A 26339-nucleotide genomic window follows, 5' to 3' on the forward strand; every position below is an offset into this window, starting at 1 on the left:
GTTTGTAGATTAAGTAGTATAAGAATGTCTAAAGCCAAACGAATGATATAAAGAAAAGGTTAGCGAGTACTAAATATACTAATTTTCTTTCTATCTTTTTTCTTGTCTATTTCTATATCTATCGAGTTAGAAAGTTCCGCTGCAGGTACTTGGTCTAAAGAACTGGCATAACGCGTCTGATGCCGTTCTCTGATTACTCCGAATTCCTATACACTTTATCCACTACCTCTTTGCGTTGTTCTTGTGTAAAGTGTGTAATAATTTAGCAATGGATAAATAATTTAGCAATGGATGATCTTTTGAAAACTTGTGGCATGGATGAAAATATTACTAAAACATTCAGAGGTAAGTAAATAATCCTGTTAAATCATATTACGGTTTGATAATAATGGCGGCACTAAGGCATCCTGTGGTCTTTGATATTGCAGGATTGCGTAGGCGTAGTCAGCCTAGTTTTTATGATCTAAATCATTTTTATTGTACAATGTGAGTACTACCTATATACTCGGTCACATATTATTTTTTTGTCAAATTAATACTCAATAAGTGAAAAAATTAACTTGGAGATTTATTATTCAGCATTTTAGAAAATGAAATAGAAATAGAAACATTATCAAGTGTGCATGAAAGAATAAATTCCACAAGTTGGCAAAGGTTTACAATTTGAAATGCACTTAAAAACTGGATCTCAGATAAAGTAGGCGTAAGTGTTAAATTTAGGCATATTCTATTTGGAAATAATAAATAATATATTATTGGGAGATATAGGTTACAACAACAATTACTATAACATCCCAAAGGCCTAAGTGATGTTGCATTTAAAAACGACACAAGAAAGACTGAAGAAACTACTTGTAACTGGGAAATCAAATGATAAATCCAATGTGGAAAATACCATTTTTAAACCTTTGCTAGTGAATGATTCAGAAAATAATTGTTATGCTACAATACCTTAAATAAAAAAACAGAAGAAAAACAGAAGACAAGTTTATTATACAACTAAGGCATTGACAATAATTAAGACGAATCTGTGGAGCAGCTCATTTCTAAGACGAATCGTCTCAATTATTATTGTTAAACACTCCGATATTTGTTACGAATTCTAGGATTCTTTAAATCAGGAACTTTTTAAACCATAAATTAAAAAACTGCAAACTTACGTAAAAGATTTATAGCTTTAAATCAAGCACAACATACTCTTAAGGCAATTGAATACATTCTTACTTTAAAACCTAAATAATAATTCATTCAAGAACTTAGTTCTTTATATTGAATCTTTTGAGTAATAATGTTAAATACTAAAGTCCTTAATTCAAGATCAGTTCTAAACCACTTTAATAATTCCTTATTTTGTAATATGGTATCCGCATCTTAAAGAAAGAATATATTTACCTTAATCGAATAAACTTAGTCTTAACAATAATAACTTTGTATACTTGATTTTAAAATAATAGTTTACTTTTCTTTCTATAAAAAAGGAGTACTTGAGCCATGTCTATGGAGTTTAAGAAATACAAACTTTGATGTAAAGAAATATTTCATAGAAATATATCAAAGTCAGGATTACTTTAAAGGGAAGTAAACAGGTTTAAATTAAGGAATTTCTTTTTTGAGCGTAAGGGAACAAAATTCTAAGATAATATGGGTAGGTACATTAGAATTTAAGAACAATAAATCTCGTATATGGGATAAGCATTCATCGGGAGGGATACTTGGGAATAGATTAGAAACGTCAAAGGATACAACGAAGGAGTTTGGAGGAATAATAATATTAGACAAGTTCTATGCCAGATGAAAGGAGTTTTTCATGAAAAAAGGGTTGGAAAAGCAGGTTAATTGGGGTAAAATTGATGTTAACCAGAAAGAAAGTTTTGATGCCTTATAGGATAATTCTTTTTATGAATCTTAGGAAGACAGCTCTAGGTTACCTCAAACTTTTCTGATCTTTCATTTTCGACTCAAATAATGGCTTGTTGTTGTAAGTATAGCTTGCAACAAAAAGCTCCTATCATACAAAGGCCTTTTCGAGATCTATGAATGCAAAAACGTCTGCTCTGACATCCCATGGAGAATAAGCCAATCGACAACTACACACCTAAATCCCACCCAAACTGGTACTTTCTACCTTAATAAGTTTTTTAATTCTATGGTGCATATATACCTTATCCTCTCAATTCCACTAAAATCTTCCCAATCCTGACTAAAACAATGTTTATCCCAAATTAATTTTTTTTTTCGCCCATTAATAAGGTTATCTACACGTCCCTGAAATAACCGGACTGAAGATAATATTATAGGGAAAAGTCACGTTGCAGACAGCGTGAGTCCCGGTGTGTTTCTTATTGTCGTCTCTTTCCGATCCACGACGGTTCTCTCTCACATTTCGCTCAGGTTAGGAGCGAGCGCTCCTCAACCGATTATAGTGCCAGTTTAACCGGCATAACGACGCGACGCGCTTAATTAAAGCGAAAAAAAAAACAAATTTTTAAAATTATTAATTAACTATTGTTGACCAGTTGAAGTTTGTATGTGTAATCGCTTATAATTTTTGTTAATATGCTATCGAAGGATTGAGGTGAGCGTGATAAAATTTTACGTAGTATAAAGTCCCACAGTTGGGCGCCAAGAATGTTTTAGTGTTTTAATTCACTTTTATTGTTTAACTATTTACTTATTTGCGCATAAAAGATTTATTAACTAATCCGAAAGGTCTCTTATCTCGATAATAATTAAAAGTTTATCGAGCCCCACTGGCCTTATTAGGCCATAGCCAAGGGAAGGGGTTTCGTATTTAATCATTGGTCCGAACTTGACTGTAATTGTAGGTCATAGTTTAAAGAAAAAGTTTTTGCTTATATAATTTGATAATTTTAAAGCCATTTTTTAGGATTATCTCCTGAGTTCTTAATTTTTTTAAGCAATTTATTTCGGACGCAACATTTGCATTTTTTCCAGGCACAATATAGCTTTGAATAATTTTTTTTTTTATAAAGATATTATCTTTAGAAACATTTCTGTACTTACTACCGTCGGTACATTTTGGTAAGAAAACCATGGAGCTTTAAATTGAGATTCTTTTAATATTACTGGTCATCTGTAAACTTTCTTGGTTGATTTTTTTAGACATTGTAGGCAAGAATTTTTTTTAACCTTAGACTTTAAGGTAAATTTGTATTTTTTTCCAGGCACTAGGTACCTTTGGACATCAAAATCAAATTTTTGACTTTTTCCATGCAATTGACGCAATATTTTAGGCAGTAAAGTATATCTTTAACTGCCTGGAAGAGACAATTATTGAATATTCTTTAATGATCCCACAAGAATATTCGGAAATCCACATTTCTTGATCACGAGGAAAATACTGTTAAATGATAATTTTTCCATTAATTATTTGAAATTGAAGTGCCTGAAATAAATTAATAATTATTCTTAAATACATTTTCAGCTGTAAATCCCTTAATTCAAATAGTAACGTAATCCATTTCTTAGCTTCTTTTATTTATATCAATATTTCAATTTAATATTTCATCGTTTTAATATGTCTAATAATAGAAGACATTTTAACTCTGTTTTACAATTTTGGTTCGCACTATGGTCATATCATATCTTAATTAAAAACATTTTTTTTCTTAACATGTGCCTAACTGTTCATATTCACAAGGGCTGGGGGATGTAGGTAAAACCGCTCTAAAGTAAAAAAATAAATAATAAAAATTGCAACCGCAATGATGTATATTGAATATATATATTTTTTTAATTATATCTTGTGCTTAAAATATGAAAAAACGACATGGAATGCCTGGAACAAAATTGCCATAAATTTGTCCCAGTAGCAAAGGACCCATTTTACATCCGTGGAATTTAATGAACTTTAGATGCCTAAAAGATGTTATGAAAAATTATTTATAATTCCTGGCAGATAAAATTGCATTTAACTTTAAATTATTTCAATTAGAATAAAATTAAAAATTAATTCAAAAGTTTGAACATACAACGTCTAAATCAATCTAATGGTTCAAAAAAAAACAACAAATAGCTTTTAATAACATTTTGACCTCACTATTAAAAAAAACATAAGCCATCATTGATAATGATTAATTTGTCAATTCTCTTCAAAGTTTCCTTAATCTCGTTTCAATAATTTTTAAATTCCACTTTTCTTGATATACCCCGATATAAATTTTAAGTTAGTTACTTATTATATTGGGTATTACGTCACTTATAGCAAAATATTATTATTATTTTGCTACAAGTGACGTAATACCCAATATAATAAGTAACTCATTATGAATTCGTCACAACAATACAGATTTCACAAAAATTTTAAGGTATTTCCCTTCTTAATCCATAAAAATAAAATATACCTCGTTTCAATGCACTAAATTTAATCTACTTCATTATCCAACAGGCTCTAAAAAGAGTTAAAAAAAAATCTTTTTCACTTGCTACTTGAATCACGTTGGGCGCCAAAATAACACTCCGAAAACTCCCTTCCTTGGGGGTGCGTTGTATAAAAATAGGGTTAACATGTCTGACTAGAAGGATGTAGTTGAACACACGTTGCACGGAACGTGCCAAATGAAATGTTTTCCAGTTTAGTTGCAAACTAAATGTTTTTCGGGTACAAAGTTTAGAAATTATTGACTTTTTTTTTGCGTTTATGTAATGGGGCATGTATATTTATTGATTAAGCGTATTGTATTGTATAAAATGATATGTTTCTAATATAATTAGAGCAGTTTTTAATAGTATTTCTCCACTGCTGCTTGATTGAAATTTAATTTTTCTGCATCAGTTAAAGAAAATTATTATGATCCCTTATAGTTAAAAAAGGGAAAGTTATTGATGATATTAGGACCCTGTATATATGGCCGTCATGATTTCTCTAATATCCTGAATCTAGATGGGATGTTCCTGAGGTAAACATTTTTCCTTGTACAATAATAAAATGCCTGTGTTCTAATTGGGTACGGTAAAAAATTCTTAAATTTCCTTAAGGCAATTAAGGATTGTAATTATTCTCTCGAGATTTTTATTTTTGTTTTTACAATAAACATTATTGAGTCACGAATTCGGTTATAACCCGATGTTTTTGTGATGTAGGTGATAGGGACAATCCGCTGGTATAATTAGTTTCGAAAAAAATCAATTTTTGGTGAAAAATTCGATACGGAGGGGTATACCCGAAAAATGAAAAATCCCTAACTTTGAAGGTCAATATCTCAGCTTCTATGAGTACTATCTGAAAAATTTTAACGTTTTTTTTTTTAGTTTTGTCTTTCCAAATCCAACGAGACTATCCGCAAGGTCGTAGCTCTTATATTAGCTGAGATATCGCATTTTTAGAGCCTATTTTTGGGCTCAAAAATGAGGTCAAAAAATGGATTTTTCTGAATTTTTAAAGTGCTCCCATTTCCTTAGTTCTGCTCTAATCCCGTTATAACCCAGTATTTTCGTGATGTAGGTGATGGAAGCAAGCCATTGGTATAGTTAGTTTGATATCGAAACAAATCAATTTTTGGTGAAAACTTTGATACGGGGCGGTATACCTGAAATATGAAAAATCCGTAACTTTGGAGGTCAATATCTTAGCTTCTATGGGCACTATCTGAAAAATTTTAACGTTTTTTTTTAGTTTTGTCTTTCCAAATCCAACGAGACTATCCGCAAGGTCGTAGCTCTTATATTAGCTGAGATATCGCATTTTTAGAGCCTATTTTTGGGCTCAAAAATGAGGTCAAAAAATGGATTTTTCTGAATTTTCAAAGTGCTCTCATTTCCTTAGTTCTGCTCGAATCCCGTTATAACCCGGTATTTTCGTGATGTAGGTGATGGAAGCAAGCCGCTGGTATAATTAGTTCGATTTCAAAAAAAAATCACTTTTTGGTGAAAAATTCGATACGAGGGGTATACACGAGGTTCAATACAACATTCACAATATAAATATTTAATGACCCATCCAACAAAATATTTAATGTTTATATTATGTTGAACATCCGGTCTGACGATGCCCTTAAGGCGAAACATGTGACCATAATTACTATATTAAATTTAAAGTATTTATTTTAACCTGAATTAAAAATTAGTATCTTCGAGAACCTGGGATGACTCGGAGCTAAACATTGATCGTTTTATCAAGTTCAGTTATTACAAAAAAATTATCTATTTTTTGAAAGGCACTTGTCAACTCCATATAACTAGGAAATTACTTTTCTAGTTAGCGGCTCACGTTGCAAAACACTGGGGAAGAATATATGTAAAATATATAATGTTGAAGGTGTAGGTCTCCGTACTCGTGGATTGTGTAATCCAGATGCTTATCCAACTGCGAAATAAGCTCTGGAACGTAGAAATTTAACAAGCTACAGTTGGATAATATATTTGACCTTTAAGTGCTTTATACGGGATTTAATTAACTATATTGAGTTTAATTTATTTTTTACACTCAGTTTGAAATGTTCAGAGATTCTTGATTTCAGGCAATTGAAGTTATTTCCAGGCTGTTGAAATTTATTTCCCTAAACAGTTAGAACATTTTAAAAAATATCTTACAATTATGAATAGATTTTATTGCTACTTTGTTCTCTGAGGTTAGGGCCATCGGTGGGTTTTAATGCCTGCCCAATTTTCCACGTATATGCAGTAATTTTAATTTTTTTCCCAAACTGTTTTTTAAGTATTTTCTTCCAGGCAGTGGAGATCTTCAAGAACATTTTTCCAGGCAATTGAGATTCTTTTAGTATCAATTATACTTTTCAGATTTTTCAGAATTTTTCTGGATATAGCAGTGATTTCTTAAATTCACATCAAATTGTTGCTGAAGTTTCTAGGTTGTTAAAAGCTCGTTTTTCAAGCATAACTTTAAATATATTCCAGGAGGTACGTGTAAAATCAATTATTTTCTAGAGCTAGACAATTAAAAAAATTATTTCAGGCAGTTAAAATGATTTTGTACTTCCTCAAGTCATATTAAACTGCTTTTTGAGTTGTTCAAAGTTGATTTTCTTCTAGTTAGCCATTTTTATAATCCAATTCTTCACAGCGCTTCAATCAGGAGATTAACCAGAGAATTCCGGAATTCTGGGTTTATGTTAAAATGCTTAGAAAAATTGACCGAGAGATGATGATTGAGAAACCGCTTTTCCAATATGCAAGAAAATGCACTGTCTGGAAAGTATAGTACTCATTGTATATAGTTTTACTCAAACTAAAATCCTGATCTTTCCAAGCGGTTCTGATTTACCCAGGTAAACAACGTCCAGGAATACTCACAAATAAAGCATTTATATAACAAAAAAAAAGAGGATCCCAGTGCTAATTTTAATAATTACAAAAATACGTTTCACCCTCAAAACAGCCCTTGAATTCTATAAATATGTGTAACAATAGAATGGTTACGGCGTCGCATGTATTTAAGAATTGACAGTTTTAGGGCGCTGTAAAGGGCTTACACAACGTCCATAAATATCATATCCGAATAAATCTATAATTACACAACCAATTTATGTGATCAAACCGTTGTTACCCTTTTGTATATAGGGATTTTCATTTTAGACGCGTTAGGTAACCCCATTCTTTACTTTTTTTTAAAAGCATTGTATAAGTGTTATATTGTGAATTGTTACTAAAAATAATAACTTAATATAACTTTAATTATTTAATACGGTTGAAAGTTCATTTATCGTTAATTGAAACCGGAGTAGTTAAGAGAGAACTGACTCTACATGTTGGGGGATTTGACAGGTATCATTAGCCCTTGTGAAAAAAAAACAATTATTTTTACAAATTTCTGATTTATGAAAGAATTTTTTATTTCAAGTCATTCATAATAGATTCCCAATCTTTAATGTATTTTTTTTCAATTAACTTGAAAACTATCAAGACAATCATCTGTCTAAAGTTGTTACTGTTGTCAAAAGCATGAAATCTTGGTTATATAATATTGACAACTTAACAAATGTTTTAGTGGGCACATGTTATATAAATGTCATATCTATCAAAAATAATGTTTGTCACTGCGATTTTGCCATTATCATCGAAAATTTATAAGTAACAAAATTCGATATTTCTTCTTAGCAGACTTAACTTAACTTAACTTACAAAAAGGTTTTGACAATATTGCAACTGATCCACTTCATTGACAGTATCAGTGCCGTGTCCCCTTGTTTTTAATGCTTAGTGACAGCATCCTGTACCGCGGTTTTGCAAAAAATATCAACATATTTTTAATTATGTTTAACGTAAATGTCTTTGGTTCAGTGATTATTTTTTTTACATTCAATCTTAAAAAAACAATTGGCAACAACGCCTTAGTACGGGATGCTGTTTAATATAATAGAATAAGAGGAATGCTTGACTAGCATTCTGTTTCCCTCTCTCTCATTATCAATAATTCAAAAAGCTGGAAGAAAATAATTAATATTTTTGCTCTCCTTTTTAGTTAATTTAAAAATGAAATTTAAAATTACCTTTAACATAACCCCTGTAATAGACAAATGATTTTTGCCACGCCCCTCGTTTAATTTTTAGTTCCTTTCAAATGACCCATGTGACGTGACTACGTACGTATTAATGTATAAACGATCACATGATGTGGTTTCATTTTATAATTTAATGATCTGAGAGGGCTGCAAAATTTCATATACAGGGAGAAGGTATTTCAAGGTATAGTTTTTTTTTTATTTCAACTGCGTGGAAGAAATAATTAAATAAATTTATTTTATTTACTAATATTAATTATTTAATTGTAGAATGGCCTTTTTATTCGGTTAAACAAATACACAAGTTATTACTCATAACTTATAAGTACATAAATTAATAAGTCTCGCCATATTCGAGTCAGGTCCATTTTCATTGTCCATTTCAATCGAAAGAAATTCAAAATTTAAAATTAAATACTACATAATTATTAAATAATTTATTAATTATTCAAATAACATGAAGCTCGTCCCATAAATTAACGTTCTATAGGAGAAAATGTTGAATCAAATTTACGACTGCCTGGAAGAAAAAATTCATTTATTCAAAGGGTAACTAAAATAGTTTCGGTCATCCTCCACTAAAATATATTTGAAAAACCAGTTATCCTACATGTTTCGGACATATAAGATGTCCATCATCAGGGATATACAGATGTCAACCATGGTTGACATAACCTAGTGTGGTCATTATGTGATTTTAATGTTTGTGTAGACCCTGTTTAGTAACTTTCTCATAGATCTTAATTAATTTTAACCTTTGACCTTGCCAGAAGCACTGTGGTTTTTTATGTGTTGTGATGAAAACCCTCTCTGTATATCCCTGATGATGGACATCTTATATGTCCGAAACATGTAGGATAACTGGTTTTTCAAATAAATTTTAGTGGATGATGACCGAAACTATTTTAGTTACCCTTTGACATATTAACTCCACTGCAAGTATGAACTACTTCTTCAATTCCTTTATTATTATAGTTATTTCTATACAAATAAAAATTCATCAATTATTCAATATCCCTTGTCATCAAATCAAATGAAGCCACGCCCTTATATTAAAATTTAGCCCCTTCCACAAGTTGACATGGCGATCCAATATACGGGGGAAAGTAGAAAGGTTTCGGTTTTTTGATAAAAGCCAGTTTTATCCAGTTAGCTGAAAGACGATATAAATTTCGGTTCTATACGTGGAAATTATTATGTTTTTAATTGCCTGGAATAAATTTATTTCATATTATAATTATTTAATTATCATTCAAATAACATTAGGATCTTTCCAAAAATGGAAATTCTATATGTGAACATAAAGTTTTTTACATTTACAATTGCTTGGAAGAAATAATTCTTTTATTATACCAGTTTTTCTTGATGTACACAAAATCAATCATTCAAATAACTTTCGTAATGACTCTTGTATAAAAGTCACGCCTTTTACTTGACGTGGCGATCCAAGATGATCGCCGATGATTATATACGCGGGAAATTCAAACTATTGTCAAGAAAAAAATGTCCTGGTTTATTTTAATTTTGATTTTGTGCAAAAAAATCGTTTTTTCTTCAATTTGAATTTCTGCTAAACTCTATAATGGGTATATTATCCATTGTTACGAGGGCTGATTTAAAAATCGCCAATGCTCACTTTTAACTAAAAGTAAATAAGTGCAAATTACCAGAGCGAGCGGATGTCGTTTCGTAATAGAAACTCTAATAGAAATATCTTTTTTCTTTTTTTTTTTAAGTAACCCCTTTTGTGCCTCGGACACGTTGAAAGGCATGTGCCTTCGGTTTATTCGATATTTTACATAATTGCGCACTATATTTGGATTTCACCGAATCGCATGCTTTCTTAGAACACAGATTCCCTTTCCTTTTTCTCCTTATATATATATTTGTATTTTATTTTTAGAAAACTGAGTAGTTTTCATTGTGAGACTTTGAATAGTGCAAATTAACAAGATGGAATCCCAATCGGGCACCAACAACACCAAAATATCCGATTCCGGATATTCTAATAGTTGCAGTAACATCACTTCGCAAGGGAGGTAAGTGTATAATGTTTTTTTTTTAATAATTGCTTAAATTAAAATTTGTGGTTGATTTTTAGTGCCAGTGGTACCAGTTCGAAATCCAGGCACAGCGGGAGCAATTCCAGCGGTAGTAGTGGATATGGAGGAGCAGCCAAGGAAGTAAATAACAGGTAAGCAAAAGACAATTATGTCCATTTCACTGAAGTAAATCTTAACTAATTTATTCATTCTTGTTACGATTTTCAACGAACAATTTTAAAATATAACTCAAAATGCAATGAATTCGATTATCTATTTCAAAAAGTACTAAATTATATTAACGGTTCAAGAGAAACAGAACAACGGTAAAACAACTCACTTGATACATCAACCAATACTCAAAAGGGAGGATCTTGTCAATTTTCAAACTACACAGATATATCTGTAACCCCTATAATGAGTATGGAAGAATTATTCGTGATCAGGAATATATGAACAAAGAAAAAGAAGAACAGTGAGGTTTTCGAGTTGAAAGAACGTGTATGGAAAACATCTTCTGCTTAATAGGGGAAGGTGTCCTAAAATGACATACTTTTTATTTGAATCTTGTTTATGCAAAAACCATTTAAGATAATTAACTCAAAATAATACACCGCGTTGCTTTAAATAAAATTCATTGACAAACATAAACAAAAATATTTCAACTCTATTTAAAGCTTGTAAGCAAATGCATTTTAAAAAACGTTACACTATGTCGTTTTACAAACATGTATATTGTAAAATGACACAGTCGTGGGGTATAAAATGACATGTACTTTAAACAAGTGATAACACAAATAGAACTTATAAAATATAGGTAAAGTCTTGGCAAATCTCGCAAATAAACTTTTTGACTTTTGGAGAAACTCCAGCACATTCGCAATGTGCCCAATTGTGGCACTTCATATACAACTAATCCAAGACTCCCTGGATCGAGAAGCTTTAGCTTTAACTCTTCTAAATTGGGAGTAGTTGTTAAGACTCCGATTATAGTTTGTCTGGTCTTCCTTTTTTTGGTTCCTCTTGCTACAGGCACTGGCGAAATTTCCTGTAGAGAAAACCTTTTTCTTAATGGTTGATTTTGTTTTATATTGCTTCCTGTCTGATAACCTCCGGGTTCATTTTCTTTATCGACACTTTTGCCTTGTTTTTGTCGCATTGCTTCTTCTGTAACACCAATTACTGTTATTTCATTGCTTGTTGATGGTTGTTCTGGACGATGGGATGCTCCCTCTTCTATGGTCGGTTCTAATAATCTATTTGTTATCTCAGCCGGCTCAAAAAACTCGTCTGGAAAAATATGTGGATTAAATGGATAAATTCCCTTATTTAAAAATGCGCTTGTGGTATTTTTAATTGTAGCTGCTTTCCCGTAAGCGGACGTAAACAGTTCACCAATTTGATGTAGTGTTATTATCTCTCCCTGGATGGTTTTTCAACCAAAGTGCACATTCCTGGTTATAAAATGTCTTTAGTGGACCATAGAAGCTGACATCCAGGGGCTGCATACGATGGGTACAGAGGGCAGGAAAGCATAAAGGGATTATTCCTTTTTTTCTGGCAAACGTCAAGGCGTTTAATGATTTGTGGCTAGTGTGCCCATCCAGAAGTAATAAAGCTTTTGAGTCGGGAGAAGCTTTAACAAAAGTCTGAAAATGCTTTAACCACACAGCAAAGAAATCAAATGTCATCCATCCAGTCTCGTTAAATAATCCCAAAGAACCTGGAGGTAAATCATCTAAAAGTTCCTCATTTCTACTTTTCCTAGGGAAAATCAAAGCAGGTGGCACAAAATTACCTACACTATTCATGCAGCAAACACATGTTACATGCTGACCTCTTTCAACACTGGTTAATGATCCTACTTGTTTTCTTTCAGTTTTGGCAAAAATTTTTGAAGGCCTTTGCACTGTGGACAAACCACTTTCGTCCATATTGTAAATCCGATGCACATCAATTTTTTTCGCACTTGTGGCCTATTAAATGCCATGGCTCTAGTCGCAGACACAGCTTCAGACTGCCTTAGAGATATTTCAGGATGTCGCATACGAAATCCTCTCAGCCACTCTCGTCCAGCGCTACGATCTTTAAATCTATTTGGTTCTTTAAATCTATCTGTTGCTGTTATCCCGAACAATCTAGACTCAAGTAATAGTATATGCTCAACTAACTCTCTTTCTTCGTCTTCATTAAATGTGGTTGGAAACCGACCCAAAACTTTCTGACAGCCCTTAGCTCTTTTGTTTGTATCATTTGCTCTTCGCCTTAATGTGGCTTGGGGGACATTGAACAATTTCGATGCTTTCAGCCACCCCATTTGGCCACCTTTTACAGCGTTAATTGCACTTAGCATTGCTTGTTCATCCCACGATTGTCTAGTTGATGTTCTTTCACGTTTTCCCCTTATAATGGAGCTAAAAATAAACAAAAATCCTTAAATTTAAATTAATTTGATGTTTGTTTGTAAAATGACATAGTATGCCATTTTACCTTCATGCCTATCTGTGTCATTTTACCCGCAGTAACAGATAGTCCTTTGTTATTGCAGAATAATCTTATTTCATATTAAACGACACTTGACAACGATATCTGGTCTTGATTTGTGACATGCAAGCAAACTATTGGCTAGATGGCACCAGCAGTTGGAGAATAAATACCGCATTTACCGTGCCGTCATTTTACATGCTATGTCATTTTAGGACATCTTCCCCTAGATCATAGTCAAGAAATTGAGAAAAGTTTTACAGAAAACATTACCTACATTATTTAAGATTTCTGTGCTAATTGATGGGAAAGTGTAGCAGGATGAGCATTAACATCGGAGACACTTGCCTTTATACTCTACAATTTGCTGATGACCAAGTTATCATAGCCACGAATAAAGACGACATATAATCTATGGAGAAAAACGTAATAATAACTGGAGTATAATAATCTTGGTGTGGAGTTTAACTCGTCTAGAAAAGACGCTAGAGAAATTAAGTATTCTTTTCTTAATTTCTTAACACAAGCCAGAAGAATTATAGGATATATAAATGGTGTACCATGGAGGAACGAAATTAAGAAACAACGTAAATACAACATATATGAAACGCACCTTACTTTATGGAAGAAAATCAACCGCAAACGACTGAAATTGTTTTTATGAGATCACTGGTTATAATCAAGAAGAGATCCAGAATGTCATATGTCGGAAAGACAACGAATGAAAATAGATGGTTCGATAATGACAGATATAGAAGAAAAACAGTTGATATGATAGAAACAAGACTGCCCAAAATTGCTATGAAAAACAGTGGAACAACAGAAGTTAGGCATCGGACAACGAGGAAAGATATATAAATATTTCTACAAAATTACATTTGGCCTTGCCTAAATACTATTTTACAAAGCAATAACAGTCTCTACAACATGTTCTGAACGTATAATACTTGAAAAACGCTGAAATAGGTATTTTCTAAAGAACATGTGTACACATTTTCAAAATTGTATCTGGTCAACTTTCTGAAGAAAAAAAATCTTATTTATATTTTGAGAAACATTGAAATAGGTGTCCAGTCAAATTGTCCAGGGAATATGTATTCTAAATTTCAAAGCTGTAGCTGGTCAACTTTTTGACTTATAGAGAGTTTATGAACTTTTTGGATTTTTTTTTCAAAAGCTTGTACAGATTTTGGGAGGCGCTGAAGTAGGTTTCAAATCAAATTGTCTAGGGAAGGTGTGTTATAAATTTCAAAACTTTTTCTGGTCAACTTTTTGCGTGATGGAAATTTTATATAATGTTTGAAAAATAATTATTTGTCTTAATCTTCTTATCTTTATAATTTCTTATCTTTTAAAAATACTTTTTTTTTAAACTTGTACGTATTTTGTACGTACACCTACTTCAGTGTACGTACTTGTACGAAACACTGAAGTAGGTGTCCAGTCAAATTGTCCAGAGAATGTGCATAAAAATTTTCAAAACTGTATTTGGTCAATTTTATATAACTTTTGGAAAATAGTAATTTTTCTTCAAAAATCAACTTTTTGAGTTTATATTTTATGAGAAATTTTTGGATTTTTATTTACAAAAACTTGTACACATTTTGGAAAACGCTGAAATCAGTCAAATTAACTATGTAATGTGCTTAAAAATTTTCAAACATTTATCTGGTCAACTTTTTGAGTTATGGAGGGGTTAGGAAATTTTTGAGAATCGTTTTTTTTTTTTCAAATATATTTTTTTCAGAAATGTGTACATATTTTGAGAAAAACTGGCATATGTATCTACTCAAATTGTCAAGGAAATATGTGTACAAATTTTCAAAACTGTAGCTGGTCATCTTCCTGAAATATGAACTAAAAAACGTTCACATTGAAAAAAATTAATAAAATTCCTAATAATTTTTTTTTCAAAATCTTGTCTGTATTTTGAAAAACCTTCCAATAAATGTCCAGTCAAATTGTCCAGACATTGTGTGTAAATATATTCGAAACTGTAACTGGCCAACTTTTTGAGTTATGGAGATTTTATAAAATTTTTGGTAAATAATAATTTTTCTTCAAAAATATATTTTTTTCAAAAACTTGTACAAATTTTGGAAAACGCTAAAATAGGTATCCAGTCAAATTATCCAGAGAATATACGTAAAAATTTTTAAAAAATTCTCCGCTCAACTTTTTGAGTTATGGAGGTTTTAGGAAATTCTTGAGAAATATATTTTAGTTATGCAAATTTTGGGAAACACTGAAATAGGTATCCAGTCAAATTTTTCATAGAATATGTGTAATTAATTTCAAAACTGTATCTGGTAAAATTTTTTGAGTTATAAAGATTTTATAAAATTTTTTTCAAAAACTTCAAAAAACAAATTTTGCATAATGGTGAAACAGGTATCCAGTCAAATTATCCAGAGAATATGCGTAAAAATTTTTAAGAATTTCTCTGCTCAACTTTTTGAGTTATGGAGGTTTTAGGAAATTTTTGGTATATTTTTTTTAAATTTTTACCTATTTTGGGAAACGCTGAAATAGAAAACGATGAAAATAGGTGTCCAGTCAAATTATTTAGAGAGCATACATAATAAAGACGTTGACAGTTCTTCAAAGTACTCTTTGTTTCTTTATCCAAATTTTTAATTTTATAGGATATTAAATTGGTCACATCTCCATAGTCAATACGTCAAAAACGGCTAGATTTAGGTATAGGGCATTATACATAAAATGTGTCTATAATTTTCGGTAGAATCGAAATCTAAAAGAATATATAATATGTTCAATTTGAAAAAATGTGTACAGTCATATTAATAATCGGTAAAAATTATCTAACTGTGCTTTTTTATGTACTACTGTTGTTCCTCATATGACCTGTGATCAAACAAAATACCGAAAGAAAGCATTATTTACCATCTTAAATCCACAATTCTTAAACCACTAAAATACTTATTAGTCTTAATATAAAAACTTGATACTAGATATCGACTGTTTGTTTTAAACAATATATTGCACACCTGTTGCAAATGACTTAAGTTAAATCAAAATTAATGTTTTTATCGGAATCTTTCTAATAAGGGCTGCAAGCACTGCTTCGTCTACATACAAGCAATTATAAATACATATCTCAAGACATTGTCAAATATTTGTATAAGTGAGTACTTAAAAGTTACGTTTTATTTTGTGGTTTCTAGTGGCGAAAGTGGTCATCCCCAACCAAAACATAACAAGGACAGAGACCACAAAAAGAAAAAACCGAAAACGGTGACCGCGTCGGCGTTACCAATTTTGGCTACAATTCCCCAAGCGTTTCCTAAAGAAACTCCCATATTTCTGTCCCCCACTAAAGGTAAGTCCTTAAAAGGCTTTTTTAAATGTAAAATATTAAAAAGGAAGGAACGACTTTTTTTTTACTTCACTGAGAAATTTTACAAAAAAAAATTCTTCCTTCTCTTAATTACAATATACAATTTTTTTACAGTATATATATTTTAGGCTAAGCAAATATAACCTTAAAAAAAAACACGAATTGAAATTTAACACGATTGAACAAATACTTTCAGCGGGATCCACCCAATTTTAACGATCGATCGAGCACCCCCCGAGCCCCCCCGTTGTTCGGACCCAAAATATCGTCGAACCAATTAAAAATCAATGACAATTCCAATAATTCTCCAAAAAAAATGTAAAATATTACGGCGGCACGTGTGTGTAATCGCATCAGATTAATGCCTAAGGAAGTAAGATTTTATTATAGATTTTTGTTTAAAGGAGGCAAGCCTAATTAGATTTATCGCTAGCAACAATAAAAAACTTTTAGACATGGCACTCATTTTCAACTATTTTTTTATCAACAAATTCACTGGTGTAATTATGTTTTTGATAACATCAATCTAAAATTAATAAAATTTTCTTTTAAGTCAAAATAAAACCCATCGACATGGAACTGATTTTTAGCTACTTTTTTTCTATAATTTCACTGGTGTAATTAAATTTTTAATACTCAATCAGGGACGGATCTAGAAAATATTTTTATGGGGGATCAATTTGATAAATCCAAGGTAATCCCCTCACAAAAGACCATTTTCTATTACATGTTTCAGTGCGCGGTAGATAAAAAGGTAAGAGATGAGCAGTTCAAATACTTTATACAGGTTGTTTCAAATTCAACCCTCAACATGGAGATCTCGGTATCTATAAGAGATACGAAGATAGTTAAATCGAGGCAAAGTTGAAAATTATCGCGTTTAACAATATACCGTTTAAAAAATTTAAAAATTCCGAATGGTTTCGAATATATTCGCAAAAATCCGAAATTTGTAAAAATAGATTTTATTCTTTTCTGAACTTGCTTCTTATCCGATTTTAAAATAATTCGTACTTTTGCGTTGCCACTTTTGTCGTGCTACATGATAGTGTTTTTAGGTTTTTAATACGTTTCGTCTTTTGCCAACCATCATCAACTCTTTGTTTTTTCTTATGGCCGATATATTAGATTTCTACATTTTTAAAATCTTTGCAAAATTTCCTTTTTAACGATGTATTACAAGCAATTTTTATTTTTTGTAAAAACCCGAATTTTTTGAAAAAAATTAATTCGCCACAATTGGCTGTGATAAACTGAAAAGACAATACAGTGCGAGTCTGTAACTTGGAATAAATTCGATAATAAATAAATTGAGCCGTGTTCGGAAAAACGCTCGTCACATTGAGATTGTAAGTTACGCATTTTTACAATAATTTTTCTTATACAGGGTGTGCCATCTAAGCGGGGCTAATACCAACTTTCTTATTTTAAATGGAACACCCTATATATTATAATATTTTTTGATTCTGCACAAAATTCCAAACATTTTGATGTATCACATGCTATACCTTTATTCACCTATTTTTAAGTTTGATTTTTTATTTTAAAAATGTTTTAAATTCAACAAATATGCGTTTCAGTAAACATTTTTTTTTCGTAATGTCTTTTATGAATATTCATCATCATTAAAATTGAAATCTTAATGATGATTGGTTACCGAGATACAACAAGAACCTAAAATGAAGTTTTGCATTTATTCAGACAGAAGTATCCTGATTTACCACCCATATCGATTTTTAAGTCGAGGGTACTGAGAAAAACCAACCTTACTTAGAAATCGATTGAAGTAAATATATATACCGGTCCGCCCATTTCAGCTCTCGGGTCAACCCTGCTATCAATGATTTTTTCAAACTAATGAAATTTTCTTATCTGCCAAAATAAACCTATTGACGTGGCACTCATTTTCAGCGATTATTTGCTGGTTTAATTGAATTTTTAAAGCCATCAATACTTCCCCAAACACAAACCCAATTTTAATGAAACTCCTTTAATCAAAATCATAATAAAATCACTTCTAAATACGCATCCGTTTCGATTAAAAAACCATCCGCAGGCTTTTTTTTCCAAAAAAAAAAGGCATAAGTGACGAGTGTTGGGCGATATTGGACTAGACCAGGGGCCAGAGTAAGGTAATATGGGAAACCTCGTTTTACTCACTTTTTTTTTAATTAAAAAAATACTTTGGAGGAACATTTATTTTTTTATTTTTTTGATGATATTTTTGGGTGCTTACTCCTTTAATTGCTCACACATAACACAGAGCGTAAATAATCAACAAAAAAAAAAAACAGCATCACTCACTCAGCATATTTTTCACACTTTATATCCATACAAAATTAATGTTGGACCAAATTGTGTTAAACTAAATGCGTTTTGTCCTACATGCATATAGTAAAATAACTTCGTGATTATTTCCACTGCTTGATCATCTTTAGGTGTGGTTGCCGATCCCGCATCTCCAACAGTTTTAGAAATAAGTCTGCCAGAAACCTTGGAAAACCCTGAACCGCTTTTAATAACTGTTAAATCGGTTTGTTCTTCGGTTCAACCCGATATAATAGGTACGTGCCTAAATACGCACATAAGTTGTCGGTTATTTATAATAATACGGTTTTACTTGATCTTTGCAATGTTTTAGCTGATAAATTACCTGTGGCAAAAGATGAAACCCAATTTGAAATTCCCAATGAGGAACCTACGAAAATGGAGAAGGAGATTCCCGATGTTGAACCGATGCCATCCGGCCAACCAGAGGTACATTTACATTATATTACTGTATAACAAAATTATTAAATTAATCATTGCAGGACGCATTCCGTTGTGTGATTTCCATGTATGACGGCGTGGTGCTTTACACGACCCCTAACCTCACTTCGATCTTGGGATTCCCCAAGGATATGTGGCTGGGGCATTCTTTTATCGATTTCGTACATCCCAAGGATAGGGAAACCTTTTCTACGCATATCAGTACCAGTGTAACATTGCCCTCAATGGATTCGCAAGGGAAAGTTAAAGGTAACGTTTTTTTAATTTTTTGGTGAAAAAATCGATACGGGGGGGAGGTACCCAAAAAATTAAAATTCCCATAATTTGAAGTTTGATATCTCGGCTCCCATTGGCTCTATCGGGATAATTCCAACAGCTTTCGCTTAGTTTCGTCTGTAGAATTCAAATGAAACTATTCGCAAGGTCGTAGCTCTCTTAGTTGCTGAGATCTGTCCTTTTTGGAGGAGAATTTTGGGCTCAAAAAAATCGTCAAAAGTGGCATATATGGCAATTTTCAAAGTGCTCCCATTCCCTTATTTCTGCTCGTAAACCCCCATAACCCGGTATTTTCGGGATTGTTAGGATCGGAACAAGACGTTGGTGTTGTTAGTTCGAATTCAAAAAAAAAATTTTTGTGAAAAAATCGATACGGGGAAGGTACCCAAAAAATTGAAATTCGCATAATTGGAGGTTTGATATCTCGGCTCCCATTGGCTCTATCGGGATAATTCCAACGGCTTTTACTTAGTTTCGTCCGTAGAATTCGAATTAAACTATCCGCAAGGTCGTAGCTCTCTTAGTTGCTGAGATCTGTCCTTTTTGGAGGAGAATTTTGGGCTCAAAAAAATCGTCAAAAGTGGCATATTTGGCAATTTTCAAAGTGCTCCCATTCCCTTATTTCTGCTTATAGATCCCCATAACCCGGTATTGTTCGGATAAGAACAAGTCGTTGGTGTTGTTCATTCAAATTCAATTAATAAAAAAGTTTTTCACCCTTCAAGTAAATTTGCATTTGAAAATATTCTTAAATTAAGGACAGATTAATTGAGGCAACTTAATTCTTTTAAAGAATGAAAGCTCGCACGGACAGTAAAATGGCATAGGAATAGGTTAGTCGGGTTATTCCGTGATACAATGTAGAACAAGTAAAGATATGGTACCTGCCGACACGTGTTTCTGCTTTTTGGCTTCTTCAGAGCAAGGCAACCAGAAACTCAAAGGAAAAAGGGCAAAAAAACACAAGGGATCCTAAACAGGAGCAAACAACCAATTTGTGTATTCAGTTCTATTAACTCCGGTTTTGGAGCAAAAATACAGCATCCACACTACCGCCGCTGAATACACAAATTGCTCCTGTTTGTATTTTTTTGATAAGATTTTAAAATTTTCAATATTTGTAGTATTTATAAACTTTTGCTTCCATTTTGGACTTTCATACTTAAATGAGAAAAAAAACTAGTTTGTGATCTGAAAGCCTTAGAAATACATTAACCTCGAAAATTTAAAAAAAATTATCAATTTCATCAAGCAGCAATTAAAATTTATCTATTTGATAATATATCATTAAGTTGCTATACAGTTTCGCATAAACTTACTAATACTCGAACTTGTAACTTTTATCAATTATAATCTCACAAGAACTTAATTTCAGATTTTTTCTTATACAGGGGTGTTCGAAAAATAGACGGAGATATTTCAATGGCTGATTTCTTGTAAAAAAATATGAGAAATACTGCCAAATTTCAAAAGAATCGAGTAAATTTTTTTTGTTAATATTATTAAGAAAATAATATTTAAAAAAATATTATCACCCTGTATCTTGAAAACTGTGCATTTCTAGACCCATGTTTATAGAAACCTTTTTTCATATTTTTTTACAAACCACCCATTGAAATATCTCCGTCTACTTTTCGAACATCCTGTATAAATTAAAAGACCACCACATTTTATTTGAGAATACCATTGACAGAAAAAAAATAATTTTCTTTCAGACATAAAAAACTGCTTGTACGTCTGTCTGAGACGACACCCATCCCAAAAACCCACCAGTCTCATTGGTGCAGACAAAACAGTGACATACCAAGCCTTCCATCTGACTGTGACGATAAAACAAATGACTGATGTGCCAGAATCCCAAGTATTTGGTCCAGGAAATGGGCTGTTCCTTGTCATTATTGCCGTGCCTATTTACAGTGCTTATAAAGGTTCGTTATTTTCATTTACACATTTTGTTTTTATTTTAATTTGATTTTTATTATAGTTCCAGGAGAGAGAAAAAAATCAACACCGTTCGGGATGAGACATACCGCCACGTGTCTGTTTAGTTACGTAGATCCGGACGTGGTCACTAATTTTGGATTTTTGCCCCAGGACATGCTGGGGAAGTCCGTGTTTGATTTTTACCATCCAGAAGACATGCCCTTCTTAAAGGAGGTCTACAAATCGGGTACGTTAACATAGCAAGGAAATTAAAGAAAAAAGGCAAAAAGAGACTTTTTGGTTAAGATTTTAGGTAGATCAAGCCCAAAAGGGAATTTTAATCGAAGCTGCGCCGGGTTCAGAGGTTCCGTATTTATTTATTTTTTTTTTAATTTTGTTTCTAACTAATGGATGCCATATTAATCTTTACTGAAAAGCCTGATGTGTGTTTTTTTTTTGGAAAATATCGCCCAGGATTTGCGTCTTTTTCGATCAAATATTGATCAAGCGATTTTTTCCAGTTTAACGCAGTGGCGGGTCATGGTTTGTTTTATTGGGAGGACAACATTGTACTCGCTCTTTATGTTCGCAAAATTGGCTTGTATTCATTAATAAAACTTTATACCGAATTTTTCAAATTTGGCCAATAATATTTTGTCTCCAATAATTTTTTTCTACGGTGTACTCAATACCTCTGTGCTTACTTTTCCTTTATGATAATTTTGAATAATTTCGGGTATGTTGTTTTTATCAGTGACATCCAATAGCTTATTAAGTCTAATAATCGTCATTTTCAAAATATTATTAATAAAGTTTATTGGGAACAACTATTTTCTTAATAATCTTTAAAATGTCATTTTCAAAATTATTATTATTAAAATTATCACAAATCTGAACCAAAATATTTTTTGGATCAATCTTTTTCTAAAAATTCATTTTTTGGATGAAAGGCAATAAATCTTGAAGAAAAGTTCTTTTTATGTAGAATATTATTTTTTTTTATGTAGGTACAACATTTTTGTTTGTACACTGGGTTGTTTCTTATATATAGACAAGGCTTAGCTCAGTGATTAATCAAAGTGGAAAAAACTTGAAATATAAAAGTTGTAGAGTTTACGTTAAGTCGCCAGGAAATGTTCTAAAACATAATACGGAGGTATCGCAAAGTTTTTGTTTTTTAAATTGTACACCTTGTATTCTTATTATTTGTTTATTAATTTATTTATTAATGATTTGATTTAGTTTTTTTGAAATATTTACATTTTTTAGAAAAAAAATCTTAATTACCTACTATAAAACGTTTTTTGTCTTTAATTCGCAAATATTGTATGAGGCCGCCAGTATTTTCAATACAATTTCTATAATTTTTGTATAATTTCAACAGATCATTGAAAATAATCTCAGGATGTTGTTCATTTAATTAGTTTATACTTTTTTGGATTAAATCCTTCCAATTTTCACGTATTTTTTTATAAAGTTAATTTTTTAGATATCTCCCTAGAAAACTGTCTAATGGAGTCAGATCAGGGCTCGTTAATTATTTAAAAAAAATCTGGCCTTAATTTTATAAGTTTTTGTATTTAAAAAAAAGGTGGCCAGTTAATTATTTAAAAAAATTATTACCGGCAAAAAGTTATAATTTCATCCAACAAAGCTTCCATTTTATAAAAACTAGAGATGTCTATCTCTAATCCAGGATCCTTGAAATATAATGGGTCCAATTATTCGGTTTTTAGGGAGACCACAGCATTCATTTAATAACATCCTACCCTAGTTTTTTATTTCGACATACGTGTAAGGATTTTCTGGTGACATCCCTGCTGTGGTAAACACGTAGCTCCACAACATCTTATTAAATATATCGTTATCTCAGTTTTTCATATCACTGCAATAAGCTAATCTTTTTATTTCATGGTTATCTGTTAATATTTCCGTTACGGATCGTGTTTTCGTGGGGTTAGTAAACATCTGACTTTTGTGGGAGTTGCTTCGTTTGGCGGCAAAATGTCCCAATATATTACGCGAAAATCCAGGCATTTTTTAAATATTTATTCTAATGCGGGTTTTACAGACATGACAATGTGCAAAACCCGCATAAAATTTTAATCTTAAAATGTTTAATATGCTGTGTTTTGCATAATGAAAATTAAAGCGTTATTCTAATAAAAAATAAAATATCAACTTTGATAAAAATATAACAAAAAATCAGAAGTAAAACTGTAATAAACAAACTTAACAGCATATCATTTTTTAAATAAAAGACTCAAATTAACCGCCTTATTTCGCTAAACAAAAACTTAACCTATCGTCAAAGCTATTTCGCACCTCCAAAAGAGTTTCAGGTAGGTATAAGGTTATAAAATGGAATTGGCACTCCTCTAAATTTGTTGGCCTACTAAATTCATGCTTGTAAATTGTCTGCTTAAGGTAACCCCACAGATAAAAGTCATTTGGAGACAAATCTGGAGATCTAGGAGGCCGTTTAATATCGCCAGTCCCACTAATAAGGCAGCTAGGAAAAGTATTTGTTAAAAATTCTTTTACCCTAACCGCGTTATGAGCAGGACAGCCATCTTGCTGAAAATAAACCAATCTGGTCAATCAATCCAAATAAACAGGTCTACATCAGGTAGGATTTGAATGGCAAGAAGAACTTGGTTTTGCAGCAACTCAAGGTACTTTTGAGCGTTTAAAGTGCCATCAATAAAAAATGGCCCTATAACATTGTCGCCCAAAATACCTGCCCAAACATTCAATTTCTAAAGATACTGGGTATGAAACTGAAAACTTCTGTGCTCGTTTTCCTGCGACCAATAACGAACAATGGAAGGATTGTGTTTGCCATGTAATGGAAAAGAAGATTCATCAGAAAACAAAATATTTTTTAATAAATATTCGTTTTCATTTGCCTTTTCCATCATGCTTTCACAAAATTCTATTCTTCGCCACTGGTCTTCAGGAAATATTTCCTGAGTTTTTGAATATTTGAAACATTTGTACCCATATTTTTTCCAGATACGAGCAACAGTTTTATTGCTCATTCCCAGTTCCTCTCCAACACTTCTAGTGGACCGTGTCGAATCAACTTCTAGGGTACTGCAAACCATTTCTTCCCGCCGTTCAATAACCTGGACCACTTCAACAGGTGGTTCTTGACGTTTTGTGTGGCATTTTTTACAATCTTAAAGACAAAAAGATGTCTCAAAATTTGTAACCACATTTAAAACCGTTTTTGCACAAGGAATCGGTCTATTCTCAAATGTCACTGAAAACAAATCTCTACATTGTACTGCCGAATTGCCTCCATAAAACCATTTAATTAGTTGAACTCTTTCGGAAGGGGTATAAACAGCCATAGTGAAAAAACACGAAAGTAACGCTCAAAAATTATTAATGCAACCAATCGGTGTTGCCATTATTTTGGGTAATACGTAGCTCATGATAACACGATCGGTATATAATTTGCACTGGCAGCATTTTGTAAGGATTACATCCATATTTATGTAGCACTCTTTGAATCTTTTTTCTAGAACAAGTCAAAGTATTTACTAGCATCTACGGTTGATGAATTACGTTTTTTTTTTAAATTAAAGCATAAATTATAAACGTGATAAGATTCTTAAATAAAAATTTACTTTTTCTCTTGAAAATATAATAAAATTTGTAGTTTTTCATTCGTATTAGCTAAAGCTGTGCGTTTTTTTTCTCTGTAGATTTTTGCGGTTTCTCATACTCGTTTCAGTGTAATTAAAGATGGATCTAGCAGTCATTAACGACATAGTAACGTGGGATTTAGTTAAACAATAGTTTTAAACATTTTTCCCTCTAAAATGCTAAACAGCTAAACCAAATGTTAACGTATCATATATTTTTGTATTTAAAAGAAAAAGGTCTTTCATTTAATACACAAATATACATCTAAAAAAATACAAACTCTGTATTACTTCTGGTACTTGATATGCGTGGCAATTTAAAGTAAACTCTACAACTTTTATATTTAACGTTTTTCCCATTCCGTATAATAACTGAGCTAGGCGCTGTCAAAATATAAAGAACAACCCTGTACAGGGTGTCCCAAATTCGAGGGTGACCATTGGAATCTCGGAAGCCGTAAGAGTTACAGGGTCGGTTAAATATAGGCAAAGTTGCGCAATTTGGAGCTTAATAAATTGACGTTTAAAAAATTTTAAAGTTCCAGATACTTCCGGAGTTATCCGAAAAAAATCGAAAATTGTCAAAATCGTTTTTACCTTTTACCGACTTTTTTTAAAGAGACATCGGAAAACTAAAAACAGTTTTTCATTGCCACTTTTTATGTCCTGCAACATGACGTAAAAAAAAATAATCCGACGTTTCGTTTTTTTCGATCATCTCATGGCGCCAAGCTGCAAATTGCGCAACTTTGCTTCCACTTTACCGACCCCGTAACTCTTCTCTCATGGTTTCTGAGATCCCCATGGTAACCCTGGAATTTGGGACACCCTGTACATTTTGAAATAAACCAATGAAAATGAAAATATAACTTATATTTCTTGTCGAATTTTTCAAAAATCCAGAAAAAATATTCTGTGTAAAAAAACCTTTAAATAAATAAAAAGCGGAAAATAAAAAGTTATCCGCCACTGCTACAGTTTAATATAACCTAGCATTACCTCAACACTAAAACCCTCCCTTGGATTGGATTTATTTGACTAATATGGCTGCCAAACAAATCAAACTCTTTCCACCCCCTCGTATATTATTCACCCAGTTACCATCCTAATGATTTATCTTTTACGATATTGTAGTGGTGAAAACTTGTCAGTACAGTGGTTCAGTATTCCGAAGTAAACCTTACAGGTTCTTGGTGCAGAACGGCTGTTTTGCCATGATAGAAACCGAATGGTCCAGCGTGGTTAATCCGTGGTCCAGACGCATCGAGTTCGTTATCAGCTTACATCAAGTTTTACAGGTAAAATTTACTAAAAAAAATTGAATTAAAAGATATTTATTAATTATTTGTTTTAG

The 26339-nt window shown here is 31.9% G+C and overlaps 1 protein-coding gene across 2 annotated transcripts in view; it reads left to right on the forward strand.

Moving 5' to 3' along the window:
* Window positions 1-2410: 2410 nt before the first annotated feature.
* The window catches only part of LOC126744107 (period circadian protein), a 46841-nt gene continuing 22912 nt past the window's right edge, over window positions 2411-26339 (forward strand). For both annotated transcript variants that reach the window (XM_050451454.1, XM_050451455.1), the window contains exons 1-10: window positions 2411-2575; window positions 10384-10519; window positions 10582-10674; window positions 16192-16346; window positions 18803-18928; window positions 19006-19121; window positions 19175-19382; window positions 21125-21337; window positions 21394-21579; window positions 26120-26283. In XM_050451454.1, the coding sequence (XP_050307411.1) occupies window positions 10434-10519; window positions 10582-10674; window positions 16192-16346; window positions 18803-18928; window positions 19006-19121; window positions 19175-19382; window positions 21125-21337; window positions 21394-21579; window positions 26120-26283 (1347 nt within the window). In that variant the 5' untranslated portion in view covers window positions 2411-2575; window positions 10384-10433. The remainder of the gene's footprint in view (window positions 2576-10383; window positions 10520-10581; window positions 10675-16191; window positions 16347-18802; window positions 18929-19005; window positions 19122-19174; window positions 19383-21124; window positions 21338-21393; window positions 21580-26119; window positions 26284-26339) is intronic.

This window comes from Anthonomus grandis, chromosome 13, assembly GCF_022605725.1.
Source record: "Anthonomus grandis grandis chromosome 13, icAntGran1.3, whole genome shotgun sequence".
Lineage (NCBI taxonomy): Eukaryota > Metazoa > Arthropoda > Insecta > Coleoptera > Curculionidae > Anthonomus > Anthonomus grandis.